The sequence below is a fragment of the Gambusia affinis genome, linkage group LG07, assembly GCF_019740435.1.
Source record: "Gambusia affinis linkage group LG07, SWU_Gaff_1.0, whole genome shotgun sequence".
NCBI lineage: Eukaryota > Metazoa > Chordata > Actinopteri > Cyprinodontiformes > Poeciliidae > Gambusia > Gambusia affinis.
This window is the reverse complement of record NC_057874.1, coordinates 25,705,037-25,732,062: the sequence shown is the minus strand read 5'-3', so window position 1 is coordinate 25,732,062 and position 27,026 is coordinate 25,705,037. Positions and strand designations below refer to the sequence as shown.

The following is a 27,026-nucleotide window of genomic DNA, read 5'->3' as shown; positions in this document are numbered from 1 at the left end:
GCTAATATTTACAATAATTTTTTTAATTAGCTTCACCTTCTCTGAGTAAGTAAACTAAAATTGTACTTAAAATTAACTAAAAAAAATAAACTGAAAAACAAAGAATCACAATTTGTCTTCCGTGTATTCAGTTTGGTTGGCTATGGTATTGTTTTGCTATCGTAATTGTTTGGTATGATGATATAGACATCATAATTTTCTTACTGTGACAGCACTTCAAGCAATAAAAGTATTAAGTCCATTAACATTTGGCAGGAGTGCTGGGAAAAAAAAATAAACCAGGCAGACAGAGAGAAATGCCATGCATTATAATCTCAGGCCTTCCAGCTGTAATATCTGACAATGTAGCTAATGATTATTTACATGACTTATTCATCTGCAAATATTGTGAAGATTTAAACAATTTTATGGTTCAGCAAAGAGCCTATGCCAGTCTCTGAAAGCCAAATACTTATCAGACACCTGTGAATTTGGCTTTATTTACTTGAAAATCTGGTTCTTTTATTCTGTTTATACACATTCTATAAAAAATGTATTACTCGTTGAACAGCCGTATCCTTTTTTTACACCTGTAACGCACTGCAGAGTTGGAAACAGCTTCACATTCAGCAGTACTTGTAAAGAAAAGGTGAAGTGGAGTGTGTTTATGTCAGACATGTTTTTTTTGTACAGTATCAAGACATCTCCCTGCTCTCCCTGCCCCGTTACAACTAAGGCATAGGATTATCATAAATTTTAAAGTCCAAGTGTTAACTGAAACAAAAAATTGTTGGTTGTCTCAATTGTGACTGAATTATGTAATCCACTGCACTGCTGAAATAACTATGAATTATGTGCAATACCCACAAATCCATGGCAACAACATGACAGTAACTTTTTTTTTTTTTAAATGCTGTTTTCTGGCAAGCCAACCTGTATAAAGGAATGTTACCTTCAGCAAAGAATAAAGAACTGGGACATTTGCAACAGCTGACTGGCAAGAAAACAAAATATGTGTTAAATAATTCATCAAATGTCCAAATGCGTATGAACAGAACATATTTTTTTCTGTAGTGTGGGGAAATGTAAACACCTAACTGATTGTGTGAAAGGCTTTGGGGAAAAAATGAAATCAGGAATCTTATTAATCACTCCTGTATTGTGACAGGTAATACCTCTCATTGCCTAGCAACCCGAGTCCTCCGGGGCAACAGTCAGAATGATGAGATTTACAATGGGATCTCTTCTGTGAAGTTAAGGGAATGTCCATTGTGTTGCTGCAGACATGGTGCACAGACATCCAGTGTTCTTTTATACTTCAGCTACTGATGTTCTTTTTCAGTTATTAATTATTCAAACCAATACTGGGTATGAGATGGTCAATAAAGCAAACACGTCATAAATCTTTTCTCTGCTGTGTTTTTCTCTGCATTGCATTCTGGCAGTGTCTTACCTTAAACAGGCGCAGTATGTTGGCCACCATGATGGAAACGGAGCTCGAAGACGCGCCGATGACGCCCACCACCCTCTCAGGTTTGGTGATGATTGGCGACCCCCCACCGAGGCATTTGACATCTGTCCCGTCCTTCTCGATCAGAGCCTGGACGAAGGTGAGTGACTGCTCCAAGGCGTGAGTGTCCCTGGAACAGGTGTCCAGGATCCTTGCTCCCAGTGTGATGTTAGGCAGGAGATTATTATCATTATTTATGCGGTCAAGGGCAAAGAGCATGGCTTCCAGTCTGTGTATACCCTTCTCCTTCTTCAGCTCCCCGCAGGGTTTGCCATCATGGCCCCTGGCATGCACAGGGAACAGCCCTCCTAAGGAGATATCTCCGTCAATGCGGATGGAGTTCAAATGTGTTTGTCCTGGCCCTTTGGGTTTGGCAGCCAAAGAGGCCTTGAGGGAGCTGTAAAGAAGCAGCAACAGCAGCACCAGCAGAATGTGGATATTTCTCTGACAGCCATTCTGATTTGGTCTACAGGCTGGAGGCTGAAACATGATCACCATCCGAGCACGAATCCACACCAGCAATCAGGAAACAACAATAGCCAGGTATTATTTTATGATGGCCAGAGGGTTAATTGCACTGCCTCTTGAAGCAGTTTTCACAGAAAAGGATTCCTCTCATGTCTATGCCCTCTCTCAGGCATTCAATTAGAGTAGAATATGAGCTTGGCACTTTCTCGGGATGTAATCCTGCTTCTTTCTTTTACTCACTCCATCCTTTGACCACTGTTGTGGGCAGCTGTTTTTGTGTCTTCTGTTATTCTTTGGAGATCCTTCACTTGGGGCATTAACAAGAACAAAGGTGTACGATAAGCTTTTTTCCTCTTCTGTCTCTTCCTCCCTGTCTTTGTGTCTCTTTCCTCTCTACCTCAATCAGAAGTTTTTAATCTCCACCATTCCCCTGGGCAGGGATTTGGTGTATGTCAGAGCCCTCGGGCCGTCTCAGGTCCACAGGCTTCAGAGCGAATTCCTAAAAGATGAAAAAGAGAAGCGAAGTGAGACAGTGCTCAGAGAAAGCAGAAAAGGGCAAAGGAATTTGAATTTGTGTGAGCTTTTCAATAGTGGTTTTTTACTTAACCTTTTAACTACAGCATTATGAAGGAGGAGACAGTTATGTTTAAAAATGTCTTCCTTTCCTGTTTTTGCAGCATATGCCCACATTTCAAATTTCGATCCCTTTTGCTTTGCTTTTATATAACAACCTCTTCTGAAATTGATGTCAAAATTCTGCAAAATTCTATGACTCTTTTGTTTCCCTTTGCTTTCACAGAAGAGAAACTGAAAAAGAGCATGACTTTTATGTTGTTCCAGAAACAATCCCTGTGTTATGAGTAGCAGCAGCACATAACGTGTTAACATTATCGCCTCAATACCTGACAGATGATTAGTCAGATTACGGGTTTAAGAAAAAGCTCAAAATGTTTGAGTAATCTATAAATAAAGTTAATGCTACGAACCTTACCTAGGGACATCTGTTTATGTCGGGCAAAAAGAAATTACACATATTGTAATGTATGGGACTCATATGTGGGTATTAAAGTCTCTCAGGCATTTTTAAATCTGTGGTTCACAGGCAAGAAAAATACAGGAGAAGAGCAAAGGAAGGCTCTGATAAATTGCTCTAAACCTCTTATAGTGTTATTAAAAAATAAAAAGTAGATTTCATTTTCAAAGAAGCGCTGAAATTACTTATTTCCACACATCGATCTGCTCCCTGCAAACACTTCCCAACTTTTAGACAGATACACACTGACCATTGTGCTGCTGTGAACCAGACAAATGAGCATTCTTTTTCTAAGGTTTTTCACACATTAGTGGCCTTTATTTGCAGCAGGAAATGGGTAGAGGGAGAAGAGGGTAAGACAAGCAGCAAAGGCCTCAGGGTCGGGAATCAAGCCCTGACAGCGGCATACAAAGTATATTGTTACAACACTTGGGGTTAGATCAGATATTTACTAACTTGGGACACCTGGTAAAACCTTCAGTTATTGCCTTGTCTCTGCTTTCCTCCACAGGTATGCTGCTGCCTTTTGCTCTCTAGATTATTTTTGATTGCACATAACAAATCTGTCTCCTACATCATCCACTCAAACACACCATACACCATTGAGCTCACTGAGTTTCAATCTCTATATAGGACACTTTGATTTTGATGTTAGTTTGTGCTGAGTAAATGTGCACTTCAGAAAACTCTTCTACATATAGCAACTGCTCTACCTCTACACCATGCACCGCCCCATTGGAGCAATCCTGAACAATCAGCGTATACAAGAAAACAAGTGTTAGGCAGTTAGTAAAGACACCAGCCTAGTTTTTCAGAAATAGCCATTTATCAAATTACTATGAAGGATTTTATGGTCAATCAAGCCTTAGCTGACAAAATGGAAACTGAGAAAATCAATTAAACTCCCCAAAAAACATTTACTTGAGGCTTTTCATTTTGTCTAATATGTCTCTTGGCCTTTGACGATTATAGTTCTTATGCAACCCCCCCCCCACCCCCCCTGCCCCAATATAGATTATGCTGTAATTCACCCACAAGCTGATCAGATGAGCTCACAGGGCACAACCTGTGACTCAGCAGGACAGATGTGTGCAGTGTGTCATCGCATCCCCACTCCTTCCGACCAAAAGCAATTAATGCAACATTTTTCCCAGCTTTGCTTTTATGTCTATATCAGATTCTGCTGACACTGTAAGATCATAAAGTTGTGAGGAAACAGAGGAAAACAAGTGTAGATACTGAAAATGCTTTCTGGAATATGCTTTATTTGGCCAATACACAACCACTATCATAAATTTACTTATCTTTTTCTTTCCCTGAATGATCTTAAAATAACTTTGGGTTTGCATGGGTTTGCATGAACTTGCTCATACAGCAAAAATTCTTAAGTTTAAACTGCTTTTCTAAATTCCTGTAGCAGCTAACTGCGTTGCTGTGCTACTGCAGGCTTGTGGCCTATGTTAGTTATATTTCCAAGCCTTATCAATAATGTAACGGCACAAAACATTTCAGTTAACATCCGCGAGTAAGAAATTTAGTTTCATTTGTACATGAACCATAAGTTACTGTAGCTGTCACCCTCCAGTTTCTGCAGTGATTGACAGATCTACAATTTGCAGAAACTAATAAAAGAATCCAGTATCATAATGTAACAAACTCAGAGAACCTTTGCATCTCTTTATGTTTTAATGTTGTGTTTTTTATATTCATTATTTTTTTTCTGAAACAGTTCATGTTTACTTAAGTTTTACCCAGCCCATCTGTGATCTCATACACAAAAATACTTTGGGTGTCGTGTGTCATTATGCTAATTCTTTTTCTGAAACAGTTAAAATTCATAGTTGAGTTTGGACCTGTTACCACATTTTGACTATCAATCCCCTTTTGCAGGAAATCTAATAAACTCTAAGTTATTTGGCTGTCCTTTTGAAATGAGATTAAAATAAAAGTAAGCCAAGACAACACAAATTGGGGAATTTGCCTTTGGAACCAAATCCACAAAGTTAATGTCAATAGGAGCTTAAAAACATGAGGTCATTCAAACGTTGTATGTGGAGTGCCTTGAAATAAACATCTGGTCCTGCTGCAGCTCTTCCCTTAGATCCAATTAAAGAACAGAAGAAGAAGGGAAACCCTCAAACAATAAGCAAGGATGGGATTAGGCCTAGTTACTAAATTAAAACAATTAGACATCCTGATGGATTTTGTAGGATGTTAAACAAAAATATTCTGTACATCCAAGCTAGAAAATTAGTTTATATATATATATATATATATATATATATATATATATATATATATATATATATATATATATATATATATATATATATATATATATATATACAGTGGCATTATGTATTTGCTTGTAAAGCAGTACTAAAAAAGTTATTTTTTTTTTCTCTTAAACAGTATTTTTTTTAGATCAAAAGCTGTGTCTTTCTCATTTATTTCACTACTTGAAATTTGAATCTGCACACATTGACACAATTATTGATGCTATTTATTTATTTATTTGTATCACAGAATCAAAGAAATTCCCGAAAGATACACAAAGTATACCACTACCAGCCATCTTGTGAGTTGATGTGTGCAACCTGTTAAATCTTTCCATAGTAATAGGCTCTGAAGGAACAATCTCCTTGCACACTGTGGCAGAATGGGGTTGTAGACATTGGTTTTGTAGCAGAGTACACTGAGACCTTGGATCAGCAATGGCTGAGATTCATTGAGAGCATATTGGAAGTGACAAGGTCCTTTGAATACACTCTACTATCTCCTACTGAGTGAGAAGTAATTTTTCAGACTTGATTCTCTGCAGGCCGAGTTTAACTGCTTGCAGAGCAAGTGACAACTGGGAGGCCAGCCAGCTCACCTTAGCCCTGTAACCAAATGCAACTGTACATCTAAAATAAGAGCAAGCACTGAGATTGAAGAAACAAGTACTGCTGCGAACAGACACTCTAGGGTATGAAGAGGACAAAAAAAAAAATCCTAGCTGTAAGAACTAAACTTTTCAAACAAAACAAAAATGTTCTGCGAGACTGAGGAATCAAAGACAAATGTCATCAAACTTCATGGTTGTGGAAAAGAATTGCTGGCAGCATGACAGTCCATAAGTCTTCTTCAGACTGAAAAACATTTGCCAATCTATGAAAATACCTCATCTGTGCAACAGCCGCAGAAAGAAGTCACATAAATCACAGATCACATAAAACACTTTGTTGATGAGTCTGTTTTGCTATATTCCAGATCAATAGGTTCTGATGTTCCATTACTGGAGATAATGCAAAATAACTCTTTCAGTATTACCTTGAAAGATCTCAGTGCGTGATCTGCAGTCGTCCCATAAACCATGGGAAAAAAAATGATCTCAGAAACTGTCGTCACTTATCTGATGCTCAGATATTCCTTTTTAATGAATCTCTGAAGTTGGGACAAATGCACCCTTCAGACTTGTATTCAATGTGGCATGCATTGATGTACAAGCTGAATGAGAATAGAATGTTGGAAACCTGGTTGTATATTTTTGTCTTCAAGTAATTTGTGTGTGATAAATTGTTTTAAAACACAGATGATGAATGCCAAATCTCATCTGTTTGTCAGAATTTTTAAGCCCCCCTTTGTTTTAGCTGGTTTTCAGTACAGGCAAAAGAAATACAAAAAAGGCTCCAATGATACAAATACAAAATAATTGTATATTTAAAGATTGCTCTTTAATGGCAAATCTCAAACATTCACTGTAGTGACACTAAAAACAACAAAAAATGTTAAGCAGCTGGAAAATGTCAAAGACAGCTGCAGGAAAACTGAAGATTTATATCAGGGAAGCAACCTTTTCCTAGGTGAAAAAGCATATTTCAGAACATTCATTCATTTCAAAAGGCCATAAAATAACCTTGAGGCAAATAAGTACCTATTACAGCACAGACTTACAAACTAGAGCTACTAAAGCTGCTCTAACTTATTATTAAACCTGTAACCTGTAAAAATAAAGATCATACACTGAGCAAGAGACACATCAAAAGGATGAAACATGACCTAGAACTCTAACTATGACAGATAGATTTGGTTCGTCCTTCAAGTGTGCAAGTTATCCAAATATCAACAAATGTTCATATGTTTGCAATAACAGAGTTCAGAGTGTTGTAAACTGTGATGCACTTACCTATAATGCTCTCAAATGTCAGGTGAAGCATGTGAGATGATTGATCTTGTGCTGCTCAGAATAAGCAGAATTGTGACCTACTGCTAGCCAAATTACACCAGCCACTCCTTAAATAGGAGCCCAGTTTTTGTTTTCTTTGTGTGACTTAAGATAATTTATTGGATAATTGAGGTTAGTAATCTGTACCTACTTTTCATCAGAGCAATGTTTGTGCCATTTTAATAGTTGCATCCTTAGAATTAATCCTTTTGCTTTGGGTCAGTTCACCAGTTTATTTTATAGTTTATGCATTGCTATTTCATCATTTTCTTTTTCCAAACTGTTTTGGACTTTTTGCAGTAGTATGACCCCTGATCAAACCTCAATAACTATAAGTGACCTTTTGCTTAAAGATTCTTTTTATTGGAGTCACATAAATACATATATTTACAATAAACTACAAGTAGATTCTTGAAAATTAGTTTAATTTGCTAATTTCATGAACAGGTGTGAAACAACCAGAACTGCAGAAGTACAAAAAAGTAAAGTAACAAAAGAAATCCATATGAATGAGTATCAAGAGGAAAGGAAAACTGGCTGAAAAATAATTGGCATATCTACAGTGAAACATAATGGAGATATAATTTTAAGGTGACACAATATGAGTTTAGAGGGTGAAAGTACTTTTGAAAGTAACAAAACAGTTTTTAGTCAGTTTAAAGTGTTAGTTCAAAAAATTAGTTTGTAACGTCAAACCATCTCTCCCTCATTGGTAACTATGTATTTGTGCAATAACGAGTATATTACATAAAAGTTATGATTTTTCCACCAGAAAGCTTAATACTATTTTCCAAAGTTTCCCTCAGAGATAATTTTTCTTCACAAATGTCGGTTGGTAATCTCCTTAGTGTTTTTTTTTTCAAGATGAGAGCTCACTGGGGAAATTATGCTTTACGACATGGTGCATGTTTAGATTGTGTAATATAGATGGGAAAAGTGTTAACGCTGCAGCAGGCAACTTTTATAAAAATACATGTTTTTTTACATATTTGTGAAAACTGTCACTATGTTGTGACAGTTTGATATGAGACAGATAATCTGTGAAAAACTCAAGCTCATTTGGTTCCTCCCTGTTTCTACTGGCATCTACAGAAATGCATATCTCATTCAGAAAAAAACAATCAGAACCAGGAGTAGGGTCTAGTAGCTAAATTACATATTTACAATAAATATTATAAAAAATTTTAAAAAAGGATTGTCGGAAGGATATTTATTTTTACAAGTAAGGTAAGTGGAGCAGATTAATATTATTAATATTACAGAAAAGAAACTTGAACAAATTACTTTTTCTGTTCATAAGTGAAATCAAGTATAATTTAACTAAATCTCCCCAATAAACTGTACTCATATGCGACTGCTTTTGGCAACATTTGCAAAAAATACTTAAGCTGGAATATTAAATTATTAAATAGATATATGAATATGAAATCTAGGATTTACTCTTACAAAATGGGCAAGATATGTGATATCAAGAAAGCCTTTAAACTATCTTTACCAAAATATTAACTGATTGCACTTCAAGAGCAATTTTCCCATCATACAAAGAAATCAAATTGTGCTTTCCAGTACATCGCGTTCACTGATTCTCACATCCTTGTAGTGCTGGATTTAACTCTGACATACACATGCATACAGAAATCACAATAAAGTCCACTGAGTAAAGGTGGATTTCTGTATGCTGGCCAAAGAAGCACAAAAACACAACCTCCCTTTATGCAGATGGAGAACTTCTGTACTTTCTGAGACACAGATATGATCTGTAGACAAATAGGAGTTTTCTGAGATAACATTTATCTATGACACTCCGTGTTGCTGAAGCCTTTTCACGAATAAAACTGAACCATGAAATAAGCTAATAGTTGAATGGATCATTGTGTAGCTTGTCCCATCAGTCACATACTCACACTTTCTCTTGACAGCTTCTTAAAGCGGTCAGAGTGATTTTCTCTGACTGCTCACACTTTACAGACAGTTTTTTTGAGTTCATCATCTTCCTGGGTTGGTTGACAGACATTGTCCCTGTTCTCTTCTGCACTAAAGATGCTGCAAAGACATTAAAAATCTACTTTCACTCATCATTAATTAATTTGCTTTTCAATAACAGAATATCACCGCATAATAAAGCATGTACTTATCTGAAAGTTCACCAATCTATCAAAAATATCTGAGGGGGAAATGTTTATCTTTCCACTGACTGATCTCTATTACATATTTGAAGAAGAATGACAACATTTCTACATGACTGTGGCTCTTTGGAAGTTGTCTTGCAATCTAAAAGTTGTGAGTCTGATTCCAGCTTCCCCTTGCCAAATCTTGAATGTGACCCTGGACTAAGCACTTAAGCGACTATGTAAATGTGGTTCTAATGTAAAGTCCTTTGAGTGATTGATATGGCAAGAAGAGTGTGATATAAATTCAGTACATTTAGAATGAATCAAAGATGATCACAATTACAAAAAAGATTAATAGAAATGTCATGAAGGATAAATTAAATCAAAAATGAAATGTGTTACCACTAAAGTTGTCTAGTCACTACTGGTAAACTGAGCTAAAGAGCAAATAAATATTAGTTGGATTGTATTATGAGTTTACCAGTGTCTTGTGAGACCAATGGAGATTTTTAAAGTCTGATTTTCAGCCATAATGTTTAAATATATTATTTTTGAGACACTAAAAAGAGGAATGTTTGCTTTCATATACCCGGCTTATTGGATCCCCACCCTGGCTCTGATCAGTTTTTCAGCTATAACAGCAAGTCTGGAAGTGGCTTGTTTTTAAATCTACTTTAAAAATATCTCTTGCATTTCTGCATGCACAAACAAGTCAGTGAAGATCAAAAAAAAAAAAAACTCTACACTTTTGTTGCCATGAGTAACAATGCCACAAGAAGGATCTCTTCACTCAGAAAAATGTGTCCTTCTGATCCATTCATTCTGCTTGCCCTTACAAATGCACTTTACCTGAAAACAAAAAATCCTGCAGGATGTGCTCTTTGAAGCAGACAAAGCTCCTCTGCAGACCTGACACTGCACATTCACAAGGTTGCATGTTTTTTTATCACATCACATTAGAGAGTTCACAGCTTCACACCAACCATTTTACTGTCTTGTCTATTTTGCTAGAGGATTATAAAAACAAACAAGGGTCCAGCTGGAATAAGGGGATATGTGTTGTAAGCAGATGAAACCTGAGGAGTTGCTACGTGGCAAACAACCCAGAGAAACTTTTAGCAGGAGCTCTCTTCTCATACATGGGCAGGAGGGGTTCTCTAATTGACACTCCAGCATGTTGATGCTGCACAGCAGATCAATAGGAAGGTAGAAGTGCTGCTGCCCAAAGGAAAATGAATGGAGAGAGCAGGGCTTAGCTGCACACAAGGACTAGAGAGTTTAGAGGAGACTGCCACTTTGTTTCTAATGAAGGAATAAAATGACTGAATTATCCTATAAAAGATCCATCAATAATCTGGATCAAACTTGTAAGTGGTCTAAGGGTAATGCTTTTTTCTTGAGGAGCAAAATTGGAAAACCACAATGCAATTATTTCAAACAGCCAGCAATCTGTCATGGACCTACTTTTTTAGCAAAATTACTCTTTAAATATAATCTTGATCTTTAAAAAAAAAAAGTATAATAGATTTCTTTTTTCAAAAACTGTACTCCACAGCAAATTTCTGCCTGGTTTGTTCTCCCTGAATATGCATGATTTTTTTCAGCTCCTTGTGTTTGTCTTCACAGTCAGGAAGACTTTCATTTTAGGTTCATTAGAATTTCTAAGTTTTACTTTGTCAAATGTTTTGCCTTATTCTGGACTAATTCTGGAGTACCTACCACCCACTTACTACTGACGATAGACAACACCAGTTCTTTTACGTGTTATGCTCTACAATCCTGTGCTTTATTTTCAATACGATGTACAATATCAATACGATTCATATCATATTTTAAATACATAAAATTAATAAACCTCTTAAATAAAAACATGAAAAGATGAAGACTTCACCCCATGCACATTTTGTTTTCAACACATGAGCTCTGTTTGATAAAGGATCTGTTATGCCCAGTACAAATCATCGCACCAGGTACAGTTTTTTGATTGCTGCAATTTGTTTATTTTACCTGAAACTTTCACCTCTGTTACAGTTCGGTTCAATTCAAAAGTCTACTCTGCGTCAACAATGATTCGAGGCACTGTTCACAAAGCTGGCACTGGTATAAATGTGGTTGAGTCACAACTAATCAAAAATCTTTTTCCGGAGTAATAACGGAAACAACCTTTTTCTGACCCAAGTATCTTTTCAATCACTGTGAAAATAGGTGGTGTTTATATTAATGCAATAATAATCAGCATGTCAATATCAATTCTAGCAAATTTCCACAGTTCACTTTTCTGTACACTTGAATTTCTGACTTAATATTCTCTGAAAAAAAAAAACATGTTAAACATTCCCAATTCCAGGAAATATTCAGTGTTACTATGGTAATATGTTTAGGATATTTTACCAACTCTAACTGTGGTGTGAACGAACAAAGAGACATGCTGGACATCTTTTGATTGAATTTTATTCATATCCAGCTCACACAGCAACTGGTGGTGAGATTGAAGCAATGGGAGCAAAAGTAACATTAGCTCTCTATTTAAAGGGGATTTATATATCAGGAGGAGGCGAGGTGATTTGAACATTAAAAGCCTTGGTTTATTGGTTTGAAATCAGTATGGAGCACACACGTTAATTATTTTCCTTCCCCTTGCTCATTTATTAATTAGCGGTAAAATGCCTCCTGTTGCTCAGCAAACATTTCTCTTTTGGCTGGAATTGTATTAAACACAAGGAGGTAGAGCTTTTGAAAATAAACAGGGCAAAATATATATCATACAGAACTGTTTAAAGAAATACCATCCATACAGCAATGTAAATAAATATTACCCTCTTTCCAAATATATTGTTCTACTTTTTTGACACACGTAAATATTTCAGCTCATGGAATACCTTTATGTTTGAAAGGTAACCCGAGCAAATGCAAAAAATTATTTCCTTAGGGAAGAACAGTTATTCAAACCACCTTAGACCTGTTTGGAAATGTAATTTCCCACCTTGTTAAATTTAATTTAATTAAAACTTAATTAAGCATGATTAACAACCTTCTTTGTTCAGTTTCACTAGTCATAACCAGGCCTGATTTCTGTCCCATAGAATAAAAAAAAACACTTAATAGAACCCATCTGATAACATGACTTAGGCTAAAAATGAATAGACCAGCATCGTGCCTCGCTCTAGAGAAATTAGAAAAAGGATGTTAAAGTCATTCATCTATCAATCTGGAAAGCATTAAAAGTTTTCGTAATGCTCTGTTGCTTCATTGGGAGCAGTCAGAACTTCATGACTTTCCTAGGACACACCAGCTTCCCAAAGTACTTTAAGAGCTAATAGGAATTCTTCCAATAGGTCACAGAAGAACTCAGGACAACATTCATAGCACTGCAGTCCACACTTGCTTCAGATAAGGCCAGGGTCCACGTTTGTCCTTATTGTTTGCAAAAAAAAGAACATTTCTGAGAAATAATATTATACCAACAATGAACCACAAAGGTGGCATAAGAAGCTAAAAGTCCTCTAAAACTGAGAAACTTACTAAATTAAGATTTCAAAGTCACGGTTCAGTATGTTTCCACTTCAGTCAAAAGACATTTTTTTTTGTTTTACTTCATTCAGCTTTGAACAAATACCTTCTTCAAATTTGTGAAAATAGTCTGTATTATGTTATAGAACTGAAGAGAGCAGCTTGTAAAGAACTTCCTGAAAATTGAATTGATTATTTTAAATTAATTCTGAATAATCAGGTATAATTGTGTAGGGATTTTAGGATGAATGAATGCTACTACAGACAGTAGTTAGTGGACCTTTTCTCATTTTCTCCAGTACCAATTGTGTCCACATTCCCATGGAAGCTGTTTCAGGAAAGTAATTAGCTTAAGCATTTAAAAATGCTGACAAACTTTTATTTGGTCCTTCTCTAATTCTTCATCACTGCTGCAGCTGAATAAGAAACCTTAATTTTCCCTAAATAGCAGACCTTAGTGAGTCTACACTGCTTTGGACTGCTGATAAGCTTTAAAGTTATGTACTGGACCGCAGCTTCTGTTCTGCACATAAACATTCTGAATGTATTCAGCTTTAAACAATGCTGTACTCTTTGATACACATTTATATGTGTACCGTTACCTTTGTATAGTGGTAGTTTGATGGTCTTGATGGCCTTTCTTTTTATGACCAGTAGCATGCTGTAATAAATAGAACTATCAATTATTTTCTCCACTAGAAGATGCTAAAAGTTCAGCCATCAGTTTGTGACCTTATGTTCAAGTGCATTTGGGTTATTCAGCAAGACAGTGATCAAACGCATCAGCAAGAACACCTAAATCTAAAATAGAAAAACAAAAAATATCCAGAATGTCTTGTAGTGGCCTCATAAAAGTCAGCTCAAAACTTGATTCAGTTTCTTAGGTGTGACCTTAAACACGCTCTTTTCTGCTGGGAGAAAAAGAGCAGGCTGTTTTTGTCAGATTTTCCCTTTTATAAATGTAACCACAGATATTTACTCAGGTTATGTTCAACATTCTAACTGCTTGATGGTTTGAAACATTTAAGTGTGAGAGAAAAGCAAAAACAGGAGAGATTTATGAGGGCACTAGCAATTTTTCATGGCACTGTAACACCAATAGTAATCATTTACAATGGCAACTGATCCCAGTATTTAGCTTAGATTTCCATCCAATGTCCAAAATAAACTATTTCACTCACGAATAATGGGAGCCATCCAGAAAACGTGACAGGCAAAGCATATTTCTCACCAGCCAAATTAGCTAATTGCCTTTTTGTGTCTCATACTAAATTGCTCTCCATATTTTATAGAGATTGTTTTTGTTTGTTTGTTGCGTGAGTGTGTTTGTTTTGTAAAATACTAGCATAAGGAAGAGACCTAAGCTAAAATCTTGAAAAAAAAAAAAAAGAAAAGATATTGACCAGTAGCTAATAGATTAAGTCTTTTATCTCTGATTGTATGGGGGCTGTACCCAGAACATAGAAGCTAGACAGAAATGCCAGATGAGGTCTTGGAAAAAACACTGGTAGTGAAAAAATAATTCTGTGTGTTGTGTCAAACTCAAGAGACAGCAGAGCGAAAAACTTTGACATCCCCAGGCTGGCGTGACATTACATTCCAATCACAGATAATGGCTATCACTGCAGTTGTTATCAGCTTCCTTTGTTGAGCTGGTTTTTTTTTTTCCTTCTATAGACATGCTCCAATAAGGAAGGTGTTTGATCATCATTTGACACTTCTTTCACGTTACAAGGACCAGTCACATGCAATTTAGTTCAATACAGAGAATAAGGTCACTGGGGCCTTTATTGAATACTAAAACATCACAAGAAAATGTTAACATGGTGACCTAAATTCACTTTAAGTTCTAGCTGTCTTTGTTATCAGAGCATACATGCCTTTTAAACTGTCTGAGAATGTTTCATAGTTAATTGTACACAGAAGTGATCATTTGAATAGGTTTTAGTGCTAGATATCCTAAGCAGTCCAGTTTTAATAGCCTGATTAATTTTCAGGCATTAAGAGTATTACAATGCCTGCAGTACATTGGACTTGGCAGTGTGGGACCAGAAATTTCTGCCTTAACAGTTGAATACAGAATCTAGATGCGTTTCTGTGGAAATTTGACACATTGTATCAACACTTTCTAAATCATCCATCAATCAATCAATCAATCAATCAAATTTTATTTGTATAGCACATTTCAGCAGCAAGGCATTTCAAAGTGCTTTACATCAAATTAAACACAAAAACACAATCCAACATAGAATCAACAATCAAAACACATTAAAGGAAGGGTGTCACTTTTTACAACCAACCAAACTCAAAGTAATAATTCTTTGTGGGCTGCATGCATCATCAGTTGCCATGGTGAACTAGCCAGGTAAAATAACAGTGAACCTTGTGGCACCTAAAATTCTACAATTTTCAAAATTTAATCAGCAATTTTGACATAAGTAGACAAAGTACTGTCATAACAGTTTGAGGTGTTTCAAGTCAAAAACATTTAAACACTGAAAACAACAAAATAATTATCCTCCAGAATGTTTGTGAGATTTAGACTTGGAGAGGTGTAGAGAGGAAAGGGCTTGTGACACTGTGAACATCAGTTTTATTATTTAGATTTCTAACACCTGAATACGCATCGATCTAAACCATACCATAGTAGCTCTGAGTGTTTAGGGTCATTATCCTCCTCTAAGGTAAACCTCTCCCCTGTTCTCAAGCCTTTTATAGCCTCTAACATGTTTTCTTCCAGGATCTTCCTGTATTATGGTCCATCCGTTATCTTATTAACTCTAACCAGCTTTCTAGCTCTCTTCAGAAACCATCTCCACAACACAATACTTTCACAGTCCACAGAAATTCCTTCTAAGAAAGGCTATAACAAGGAAACCTGGGTTTTAACGAATATCTGCATTGACCAATTCGATAAATACTCAACACCTGTATTCATTATATTAATGGAATTACATCCAGACTGATGTATTGATTTTGTAAAAATAATACAAAAGGTTAAGCTGGAAAAGTGTAGCAGAAATCAAAACAAAATACTAATTTGTTTACCTTAAAATCAAAGGATCTTGTAACCATTAAACATTAAGGCAGATGGGAAATGAAAGTCAGAACATTTAAAACCTGAACTGTATTAATTACAAAAAATCACAAAAACTAGCAGTCGACAGTTGTTATTTATTTACTGCCCTCAGATAGTATGTGGTAATTCTGTCTAAGACATTATATTCTCCAACTGCTGGCTGTCAACGTTTGATTTCACTTCACCAAAAACCCTGAGGAACCAAGGGTGTAATTTATCTCATGAAATCTCAGCTTTATGACATCTGCACTACAGAGCTTTTTCCTGTCTATGCCGGATACAGAAATTTTAAGACTTGTATGCGGGGTTCAATAACATAAAGCCAGAGTTGTGCTTTTGTGGCACAGTGGATGTAATGTGTTGTTTTGAAGATAGCATAAGTGATTTGGAAGACAAGGTTGATGACAGGGAAAGGGGAGAAGAAATGAGCCATCCCGAAAATTTCTGTTTACTTGCACAGGATGCTTTTCGGAGCAAGCTAATGGAGGGCTAAGATCACTGAGCTGGATCTAGCAGGAGATAAATGGACTGAAATGCGAGAACCAGCTCTGATTCTCCTGCCCTGGAGGAGAGGAGGCAGGAGGCTCATGCTGCTTAAAAAGGATGTAGATGATATGAGGGAAAACCATCGGGGAGTCAGAAGAGCATATTAAAAACTGTTGACTTCCCGTTCGCTGACTGGCTGATTCAATGACCATCATCTTGAAATAACAATGTGAAATAGACACTCCCACAAGTCCCACTTCACTCCTGATCTTTACCAAGTCTTATACTTTATTCACAGAGTCTCTCCCATAAGATTACATTTTAAGGGGAAAAAAAGCACCTCTCTGCTTGGTATTCATCACCATCACCATTTTCCTTTCCTGTAAAGCTTTCTATTCCTCCCCATCATGACATGCACACCTTGGGGCCCTGGATTGAATATGACTCAGAGGGCAAGTTTAAATGTTGAATCCACAGGTTAAAACATATCTAGGTCTCTTAAGCCGCTGGCACTGAAGACAACTCTTGCTAAATATGTGAGCCTGGTTAATGGCCCAGTGAAAAGATGGCAAAAAGGAGGTGAACCATCTCAAGCCTCATGTTGACTCTAAGTGTCGCTTGGTAATGATGCCTAACGTACTTCATCTTGCAGGTCAAATACTGTCTTTTTTTAAACTTGTATTTCAGAATACCAGCTGCTAAAGTATAGAATTTACAGGGGCTGACAGAGAAGACAGTCTATATCACAGGCCAACGCTGTCTAGCATGTCTTTGCAAGTGTTATTGGGTGACAGGAGAGGAGGAAAGAGGGGAGCACAATCGATACGAAGAGCTGCTACTTCTCAGACACATTGATTGATTTACTGTATCTGTTGAGCTGGTCCTGCCTGTCTGTCAGGATTAAGGAATTATGTTTTATCAAACCTGCACCCCTCGCAGACCTATTTCCAACAGCATTCCCTTGAAGCCACATCACATGGAAAACCAGGGGACATCAGAGAGAACAATGCGTTCAAAGCTGCAGTTCGTGCTTGTTGAATGGTCCAGGAAAATGAAAACAATGTGATTAGTGGCGATACAAACATCAAACGCCTGTGTGACAGCTGCAGTTGGGGCTGTATGACCTAAGATGTGTTTATTGTTAAATCATACCTCATCCAATAAACTAACAGATGGGGGAAAATGAGACTTAAAGAGGAAAGCTACTTCCATTGCAACAGTGAGCAAAACAAAGACTTTGGTAAATACCAAGAGGTTTTATCTGCAGTAATGCAGGCATTGCTCCTTTATAGTGAAGAAAGAGCTAAATCAAAAGGGAACCTCAGACTCTCAATGTCATGATCCGAAGATATGGATCATGATCAAATGAACAAAATCCCAAATCCAAGGAGATGAAATGAAAGTTTTTGTATAGAGGGCTGCATCATAAAAGGGGGCTCAGAGCAGAGCTCCTGGTGACCTGCTTTGAAATGAGACAGCTATGGTAGTTTTACCACTGGATTATATTGCCTTACTACAGACTGTCCTTGGGGATTTTCTGGACTTTTCCCAATGAGAGGTGGCCTGAGAACAAACCCAGAAATTATTGGTCTGACTGTTGTTCTTGGTACATCCTGGGTTTCCCTGTTGGAAACATTTCCAAAATTTCAAGTTTAAGACAATAAAATGGCAATTGGACAAATGTTCTACTTTCTGGGAACAACATCGGCTTCTCCAGTGTCATTAAAGAAATTTTCTTCATATAAGAAAAAAAATGCAGGTGGCCCAAGTGAGACCCCCAGACACACTAATCCAAATGTAATTTTAAAAGTAGATATAATTTTTCCTTAGTTTTTGGAAGAAAATGTCAAAATTTTCATGCTTCGTTGGATTCTATTCAAGAAAATGCTGCAATACTTATGGTGTTTACCTGTTTTTGTTCTCTGTAATTATCTCTTTTTCTTCTTTAGCGTACATTTAAAAATCAATAGAAATAGACTCAGGTGAAATGTGGAAAAACACACTGCTCTGCCGTCGTTGTGCTGATGCATGGTATGTGTGAAGAGGTCCTCTACGTTATTGTTTTTAATCATCTCTCAATATAAAATCCACACAAACACTAAAAAATAGTTTTTGTATGTTTCCACTTTGAAGAGCTTAGAAGAATCTATTTTTCTCACCATAAATGGTCTTTCTAATCTCTTACACTTCAACATTGTGAGTCAGCAAACCTATAATATACAATCCCACTACTCTTGAAAGTAGACAGGCATTTCATAGCTAGATTTAAAGCTTGAATTATTAAAATGATTTGTGCAATCGAATCCAGTGTGAAAAGTGATTAATAATGCAGGTAAACTTTTTGCCTCTCTGACATTTATCTAATTATTTTTGGGGGAAATGTTGGGACAAAGGGGGACAAAAAAGAGAAAATGTCAACTTGACCCTAGGGAATAGATTTTCTGACATTGTATAAATGGAGACAGAACAATTAATCAGTCAGCTGATTAGTTGGCATTTTGAGATAATCAGCATTGGCTGCAGATTACCTCACTTGGCTGGGGAGTGAAGTTAATGCTGTGTTATTATTATTATTTCTGTTGCTGTACTGGAATGAAATTTCTGATTACCAGTGTTCATTCGTTAACTTGATAAATTATTTTTGGTTCAATTAAATCTATTGCAAACCAAGAGCAGAGTCTCATATTTTAATCACATGCCAAAACCAAATAACAACAGCATGAAATTTATATAATTTCTAAGCCAAGCAGAGTCCTGAAATAATCTGCTCAGACAGCAGAAACATGCATGTCCGAATGGAGCACTAACAACCAAAATAAATCTAAAAAACAGCCAATTTATGTAAAATTATATTGTAGCTCTAGACCAAATCAGCAGGTAGCAAAGAAGAAGAGGAATAAACAACATGAAAATAAATATTAACATTCAAATACAGTAAATAAATGCATATATGAAATCTTTGTATTGTTCAGTTTTTCAAGCTAAGTCTTTATCCAAGCAAATAAACTAATCCAGTGTACTGTAGATAACAAGTACAATAAGGACAAAACCCCATCAAAGATCAGCCAATAAATACAAGAGAGAACTTCTGGCACATCCAACTTAATGAGCTCCATCCCTGGGCTTTCTGGGCGTTGTTAACTTCAGCTGACATGGGCACTACAAATCCACCCAAACAACCAAATGGGGCAATTTAAGCAATAAAACCTTTGCTGGAGTAACAACCTGCCAGATTATACATCGTACCAGTCAGTTCTAAAACAGAGAAAAGAAAGATGGAGAATGCATTTGGATCATCAAGTGTTATTTTCTTCAATCAATGTTGAATCGAAGAATTGCCTTGAGTAGTTTTTAATTCTATCTTTTTTTCACACTGAACAGCAACGTTTCTCAAATAACAGCTTTTTATTTTTAGATTAATGCTCTTCACTTTTCTCTACCTCTGCTTCATCTTCTAAAGTCTTTATGTCTTACCAATATTCTTTGGAAACCTCAGCCATTTATAAGATGGGTTTATTAGCTTTCACTTACACATACCATTATGAGCATTTTGTTACAACAATGTAGTTCAAATATAGAATAGGACCATAAATCTTTTTTTTTTTTTTTGATGTTTTTTTTTTTCTTGGTTTGGATACAAACTTTTCTTGCCTGGTGGTAAAGCACTACTTTGTCAGAAATTACAGTCATATTGTAATAGCCCTATTGATATGTATATTCAATTTATTACTTCCTTGTGTTGTTTTATATGCATCCATGCAACTTTAAGTGGTTTTATATCATTTGAGCATTGCAGTGCATTTTTCTTGCCATGTTAAACACAGTTTGCATTGCAATGACCTGTAGAATAGATTTCTGTTCCACTCTTCAATAACTCAGAGCTGTTCTTCTCTTTAAGTTCTCTTTAAGCAGAAGCAGTAGTTTTTTCTACATTGGGTTCACCATTGAACTGGTTCTAAATACGATGAAAATCTCTGTGGGATAGTTCACAGATCGACCCCCCGCAGAACCTTGTTATATCCAGCACCTGCATGTCATCATGCATGTAAGGAGTCATTTTTAATACATGGTTAATTACATTTTGCTGCTTCTCAGGAGCACAAACACCTGCTCCTTTACCTCAAAATGCAGCTTTTGAGCCATTTTCTTGAAATTATGCGGTGTGGATTTTCATTTTTGAGGCTTGCACAGGCAGAGCTCCTTCTATCTGTCAAACTCCAAAGCAGATCAAAGCCAAACCTCCACAGTAAAAAGGAGCAGTCTACAGCCCACAGCTCCTTTGAGATCTACAGCAGATGTTGGCAGTGTGAAGACTTCTTCCAAAGCTGCAGGTGGTGGAGGCCGTTCGTCGTGAAATGTGCGGTCAGTGTGTGGGCTGGACAGTTCTTTTCTCCACTCATCTTACCTGCCTCTCCACAGCACAAAACCAGAACTAATAGCTTTATCTCTACCTTTCCTTTAAAATTATACATTTTTATCAATCCTTGACAGAGCATCTCTTAATCGTTTCATGAATTATGATCATTTCACTTAGATCAGATCAAATTTGTAAATATTGCAGGTTGCAGTAAAAAACTGAAAGTGCTTGCACAGTAAAGTTTTAGAAGCAAACTTATAGTGTGGGCCATCTTTTACACATTAGCTGACAAAAAGATTACTTTGAAGGGTTGTGTGGTTCCTTAAAATTTATTAAATACTGTTTCATGTATTTAAGGTAACTAGGACTCCACAATTTTCATTGGCAATCTTCATTTCAACACTACTGTTTGCAAATGAAGTTTCTACAGATGTGCAAAGATTTGCACACACAATTGAATACAAATGCTTGCCACACATTTCAGATATTCTATATGTAACATTTTTAAACATTTTGTTGTTTTCCTTTAACTTCCATTGTGCATCAGGTGTTGGTTTGCCTCATAGCTTCCAAACCAAGTTTGTGGTTGTAAGATGTAACAATATTAAACAGTTAAAATGGCTTAAATCCTTTTGCAAGACACTTTACATTTGCTGCATCTCAAACAAGCAAATCTACATATCAGAACTTCCTGACACATAACAAGCGGCAATAATGTGCACCTGTCTTAACTACACAGACTATCTGAGGTCTTTACAAGTGTAATTGCTATGTGACGCTGAGGAAGACAACACAACAATGCAATCTCAAGAAGGATAATCTGAATTTAAAAAGGAGGAGACATTGTTAAATAAGAAAGATGTCTTCCAGATGAGAATGGTTCCTCCCCGTCTGCATTCATGTCACATTCCTGACATCAGTTTACACTGCCATTCCTTCACAGGCTGCCGTGAGCACTGTAACAAGTCTTCAGGGGCAGAAGAGAGGGATGTCACTGACAATTTTGTAGCGCATTAAGCTCGATTGCTAATGAGATTTTTTCTCTGTCTTCTTGATGCAAATACAAGTCGTTTTCTGCAAAAAAAAAAATATAAAAAAATATATATTTCTAAAGAGACATAACTCACCACTGGCATCAAATAATGTATTTAATGTGTTTTCTTGGGCAAAGCTAAATCAGGTGAAAGATCATTACATTTATTTTTCTTTCAATTTTCACATTTTTCTCATTTTTGCTTTATGCAATGGAGTCTTAATGGGTTTGTGACCATTAATTTGATGTTTACAGCGTCTTCCCACAAAAGGATGTGGACTTTTCTATTGCCCACTAAACTGGGAGTATATAAAATAAATTAACAATGAATAAACCATAAAACCAAGGTGATGCGTTCTGCTTGTTTCACAGTCATATATATGCATATAAATTTGCTTGGAGAATTGCGATATCTTGTTACCAATAATTAAATTGGAAAATTGTTTGATTTTTCAAAGTTCCTACAGCTCTTCTGCACTCCGGTGAAAGTTAATATTTAACTAAAACTAAGCTGTTCCTGCTCAGAACAATAAACAAAAAATCTGAAAGAGAAAACTACTTCAAATTCAGAATGCATAAATGAGGGAGAGTGCACAAATACATGAACAGGTGTTATTAAATCGGTAAAAACCTGAAAGACCAATTAGCTCAGTGAGAGAGATTGTAAAGATTTGCTGCTAATTTGTAAAAGTATGTCAGCAAAGAGCTTGAAAATTAGTACTCTGTATCCTGAATAACAGCTTTGAAAACAGATATTCAAAAGCAGTAAACGATTTTCAGATGAAGCTTTTACTTCTTTACAAATACATTTTAATGACTGCCACACCTGAACAAAGGTATACGAGCATTTACTTTTTTCTGGACTGGAAGTAGGCTGCATGCCAATGACTTCAAAAGAGCTACGGCTTTTTTGTGAATCAGAAATGTATTGATTTGATGAGAACAACAGACACATACAGTTAAGCTCAAAATGATTAATATCCCTGTTTGATGTAGATTAATCATTATTTTAATTTAATTAAGAAGTTGGATTCTGACAGGAAGTGAGATAAGTATCTCTCAAATGATAAAAACATTCTATCCATCCATTCATTGTCTATGCCCATCTGTCCTTGCTAGGGGCTATCTCTGAGATGGAGTACACTCGGACAGGTCTACAGTCCATCACAGTACACTTTAATTATGTAGGTTTTATTTTAAAACATTTCATGTTGAAAACTTTGTGTGCTAATTATATTTGTATAGAAAAAGCATTAGTCTGCAGAAATTAATCGTGAGCCAACAAAACATCTTTTAGAAATGCAACTAGGAACTGAAACACCTTATTTATTTTTTTCAAATTCATATTATCTTACTAAGTACAAATCAGTGAGACCAATATCTTTGATTCAGTTGTGACAAAACTGAGTCACAGAAAGGCATCATCAAAGATGTCATTAACTTAAACAGCATGTGGTTGCACAAAATGTATGGACCTTTGTTAAAACACAATTTATCTGTGATGAATGAATAAAAGTAAAATTAACCTCTTCATAACTTTGATATGATGTGTGTTCTGTGCAATTAATCCTCATAATACTACTACTACTAATAATAATAATAAGCTTCTAGTCATACTGGGTGCACTCCAATTTAGCAAATCTAATAAGCTATGAATAAAATTCACTGCATTTGTTGAATATATTTTAATTTCTAAATGTTTGAGCTTGTGTATTCTATGGGCTTTTTCATACTTGTTTTGACATTATTAATAATGTCAGTGTGATTTATGTTGCACAAAGCTTTGGAACTTTGTTTCTGTGAAAGGCACTTTATAAATACACTTTACTTAATTACTCTTATCCCAGAATATAAATAATAAGAGAGAAAACATTTCTTTCGCTCATGGTTATTGGTTGGATGAGTCTTTTGAATCATAAGGACAACAGAAACTATCCATGATCAAATATTTACACAGTCTGGTGCGTAATACTGTGTTTTAACATCAATGACTGCTTCTACTCAAAAAGAGCAAACACAGTTGTTTGATAATAAATAGCCTCATTCAATCACGACTCATGAGTGAAAGATTAGATTTTCTATTATTCATATATTTTTTAAAAGCCTTTGTGGTATTAGTGGCCTCTTTTTGCAGTTTTTACAACTAGAAGTGGGCAGAGAGAGAAGCGGGGAAGACATGCAGCAAAGGTTGCAATGTCAGAAATTGAACCCTGGATGCCTACACTGACAACTCATAGCCTCCACGTATGAGACACTTGCTGTACCATCATGCCATTCAGCACAATATATAAGCATATACATGGAAAAGCAATCACACAAATCTGCATTTTTTTTTATAAACCAGTTGTTTCCTCCACTTGCCTTTTTATTTACGGTGCACCTTTGTAGCCTGTGAAATACCAGGCAGGATTTAATAGGTGTGGTCACTGAGGTGGTGAGAGCAGAAGCGGTTCTCTAGTGTTAAACCGGGAATAACATGCAGCATCATCATCATCCTGCATTTACACAAGCCTGCAGCGATCCAGAGGTAGCAAAACTAATTCCACAGCCTGATGGCCTGAAATACTGGAATGAAATTTCAGGGTATGAAAAGGTGCTGTGACTAAGAAAGAAAAGGAAAGGTTAATCGTAGAACTTCCTTTCTTGGTGAATCTTGTTGTTATGGAGATTGTTCAGAGATATTTTAACATAAGAGGGTTAAAACCTGCTTTTTATGCCTATAGTAATTTGTGCCTTCTACCGGCAGAGATTTTTCAGGTAGTGATGTTTACTGAAAGAGCCAAGCTGATTTATTGCCATATGCCTAATGCCATAATTAACATCCCATCATAATGGAACCAAAGCGTCATATCTTCCCTTTTTAAACAATCAATAGAAATGAAGATTTTAATCTTCCTGACCACACAGCAGGCTCCGCTTTGCTTATAATGGTTGTTGCGTTAACTTGCAGTTGCATGAGTAGCACTTTTTTTTTACTATTTCCACAATCAATATTGTTTCCTTAGCATATTTTGGATTGACAATGGAACTTTTATAGCTGGTTCAACATTTTTCTTTTGTCTGTGATGAGCCTTTGTTTGAATTCAGGCTGTGATGCACTTTCATGGCACACAGTGTGACTCCTGAACCCTCTAACAGAATCTGAAACATCTGTCAAAAAATATTCATAGCATGACATTGTAATAATAAAAACCATCACTATCTGAGCTACAGCATGAAATATTCATTCAGATTGTAATGGGGTCTTCACCTTACATTTGGAACCCCAAGAAGACACAATTTAAAATTGTACCTGTCTGCACACAGAGGCCCTCATTAAGGTAGAAAAACACATTGATCAACCCTGTTTGTTCAAACTGAATTCATCCAAAAGAATATCCACTGAAATTAAAAAAATAAAATATGGTCTAATCGACTGCAAAACAATTCTCTTAACTGCAAAGTTTTTTCTAGCTCAATCCCTTCAAAGCAATGGCATCACTAAGCAAGTATTGCTTTGGCAGTTTGATAGCTTCAGAAGTCACAATTTCTACGTAGTGAACCATAAACAGGTACCTGCCACTTCCTTTTTGGGCCTATATTCCCTTAAGCAAAAAATAAATCTACATACCATATTTTTTATTTCAGCATCTGTATCTCTGTTGGCAGCTTGTGACATTCAGTCATTTTCACTGGAGTACTCAAATCCAAGATGAAAGCTTTTTCCCTCCTTATGATTGTATGTCCTTTGAATTTTTTAAACATGCAGGATGATGACATTCAAAGAGTTCCTGGTGGGGGAAAACATACAGATATTGGACCTCATAACTTTCTCTTCCCAGCTTCCTTGTCCTTTCTCTGCTGGCATTAAGAAGCCTACAGGTCTTGCCTTTTAATGAAAGGTGTTCATCATCACCTTGTCAGCAACACTGTGTGACTACCACAGGTTGACGCCACTTAGTCTCCCTACGGGGAGCTTGTGCTGTCAAGTAGAATTTGCAGTTCTGCCATTTTAGCCTGACAGATGAACCAACCTGGACAGGACCAGAGAGTATGGGGCCTCTGAATGGGCCCTCCAGTTGTCTTCCAACTAAAAACGTGAATTGGAGTCCCGAGCTCTGTGTTTACACCAACAGATAAATCTGAGCGTTCCTTTCACCGCCACTCATCGTTTACCACATTACATCACCATTCTTAAAAATCCACAAAAGGTCATTGTGGAAGAGATGCCTGGTTTCTGCTTGGCTTTCATGAGCGAGTGCCTTTTGCTTTGCCCCAGTTCCTCTGACTGGTTGAGCCCTGATCACAGGCATAAGGGGGGGTTACTGTAATGCCAACTGACATCCCGAGAAGTTGCAAGTGCTTAGAGGGCTGCATGGGCAAGCTGGGCAGAGGGTGTTGGTGGCAACAGAGAGGCAGAGGCTGTGGCTCGAAAGGGCCCTAAGAAACCTTCTAAAGAGCTCAGAGATGGCCTGAGCTCTTTAGAAGGAGCTCAGGCCATCACTGAGTCCCCCCACAACCCTGTTCCATGGGGATGTGGGGGGAATGCTGACAAAGCTTCAGCAAGGCAGGAGGCTGGGGGGGCAGAAGCAGTGAAAATGTGTACCAATTCCTCGAAAGCGTCTAAATTCAACACATCATCCTGCTATGATGCTATGATTTAGACACACCACAATCTAATTGCCCTTACTGTAGATTTAGTGTAATTACAACCATTTTCTCTGAATAATTCACTAGAGGCAACAACTGAAATAGCGTCTAGCTCTTTTGGTATTTGCTTCTTTGACTTGTCCACTGCAGCCTATTACATCATTCCAGTTTCTGTCAGCCTGGTGTAACTGCTGACACTAAAACATCCTGCATGATAAACTTTTGACCTGCTACCCCTCTCAGTGCTCTCACAGAATTCTGTGTCTCACCTTAAAGAGTTTGGCTAAACATCCTGAAACCATGCTGTGGGTTACTGAAGCCTCTGTTTCTTTGGACAATAATTTACTCAGTCCTCAGGAAGCTTTATTATGCTCACTATATTCAATAAGTCCTTCTGACTTCCAGTTGTGTGCCATATTTCATTTCTGCTCTGACGAATGAGTTTCCCGACAGTGAACATGAGGAATGCAAAAAGACTCAATGGGCACGTCTGGAGGGGGGCGGCTTACCCACAGAAGATCTCAGCAGTGGCGATGAATGCCTCAGAAAACGCTGCTGTAGGCAAGCATAAGTCAACAGCGCCTAATGTGAGCCCTTGGTATGCACAATGTTAAATAGATTGTG

The 27,026-nt window shown here is 36.8% G+C and overlaps 1 protein-coding gene across 2 annotated transcripts in view; it reads right to left on the bottom strand.

Moving 5' to 3' along the window:
* LOC122833458 (metabotropic glutamate receptor 4-like) overlaps window positions 1-27,026 on the bottom strand; it is a 167,527-nt gene that overhangs the window by 129,746 nt on the left and 10,755 nt on the right. For both annotated transcript variants that reach the window (XM_044121019.1, XM_044121020.1), the window contains exon 2: window positions 1,433-2,456. In XM_044121019.1, the coding sequence (XP_043976954.1) occupies window positions 1,433-1,987 (555 nt within the window). In that variant the 5' untranslated portion in view covers window positions 1,988-2,456. The remainder of the gene's footprint in view (window positions 1-1,432; window positions 2,457-27,026) is intronic.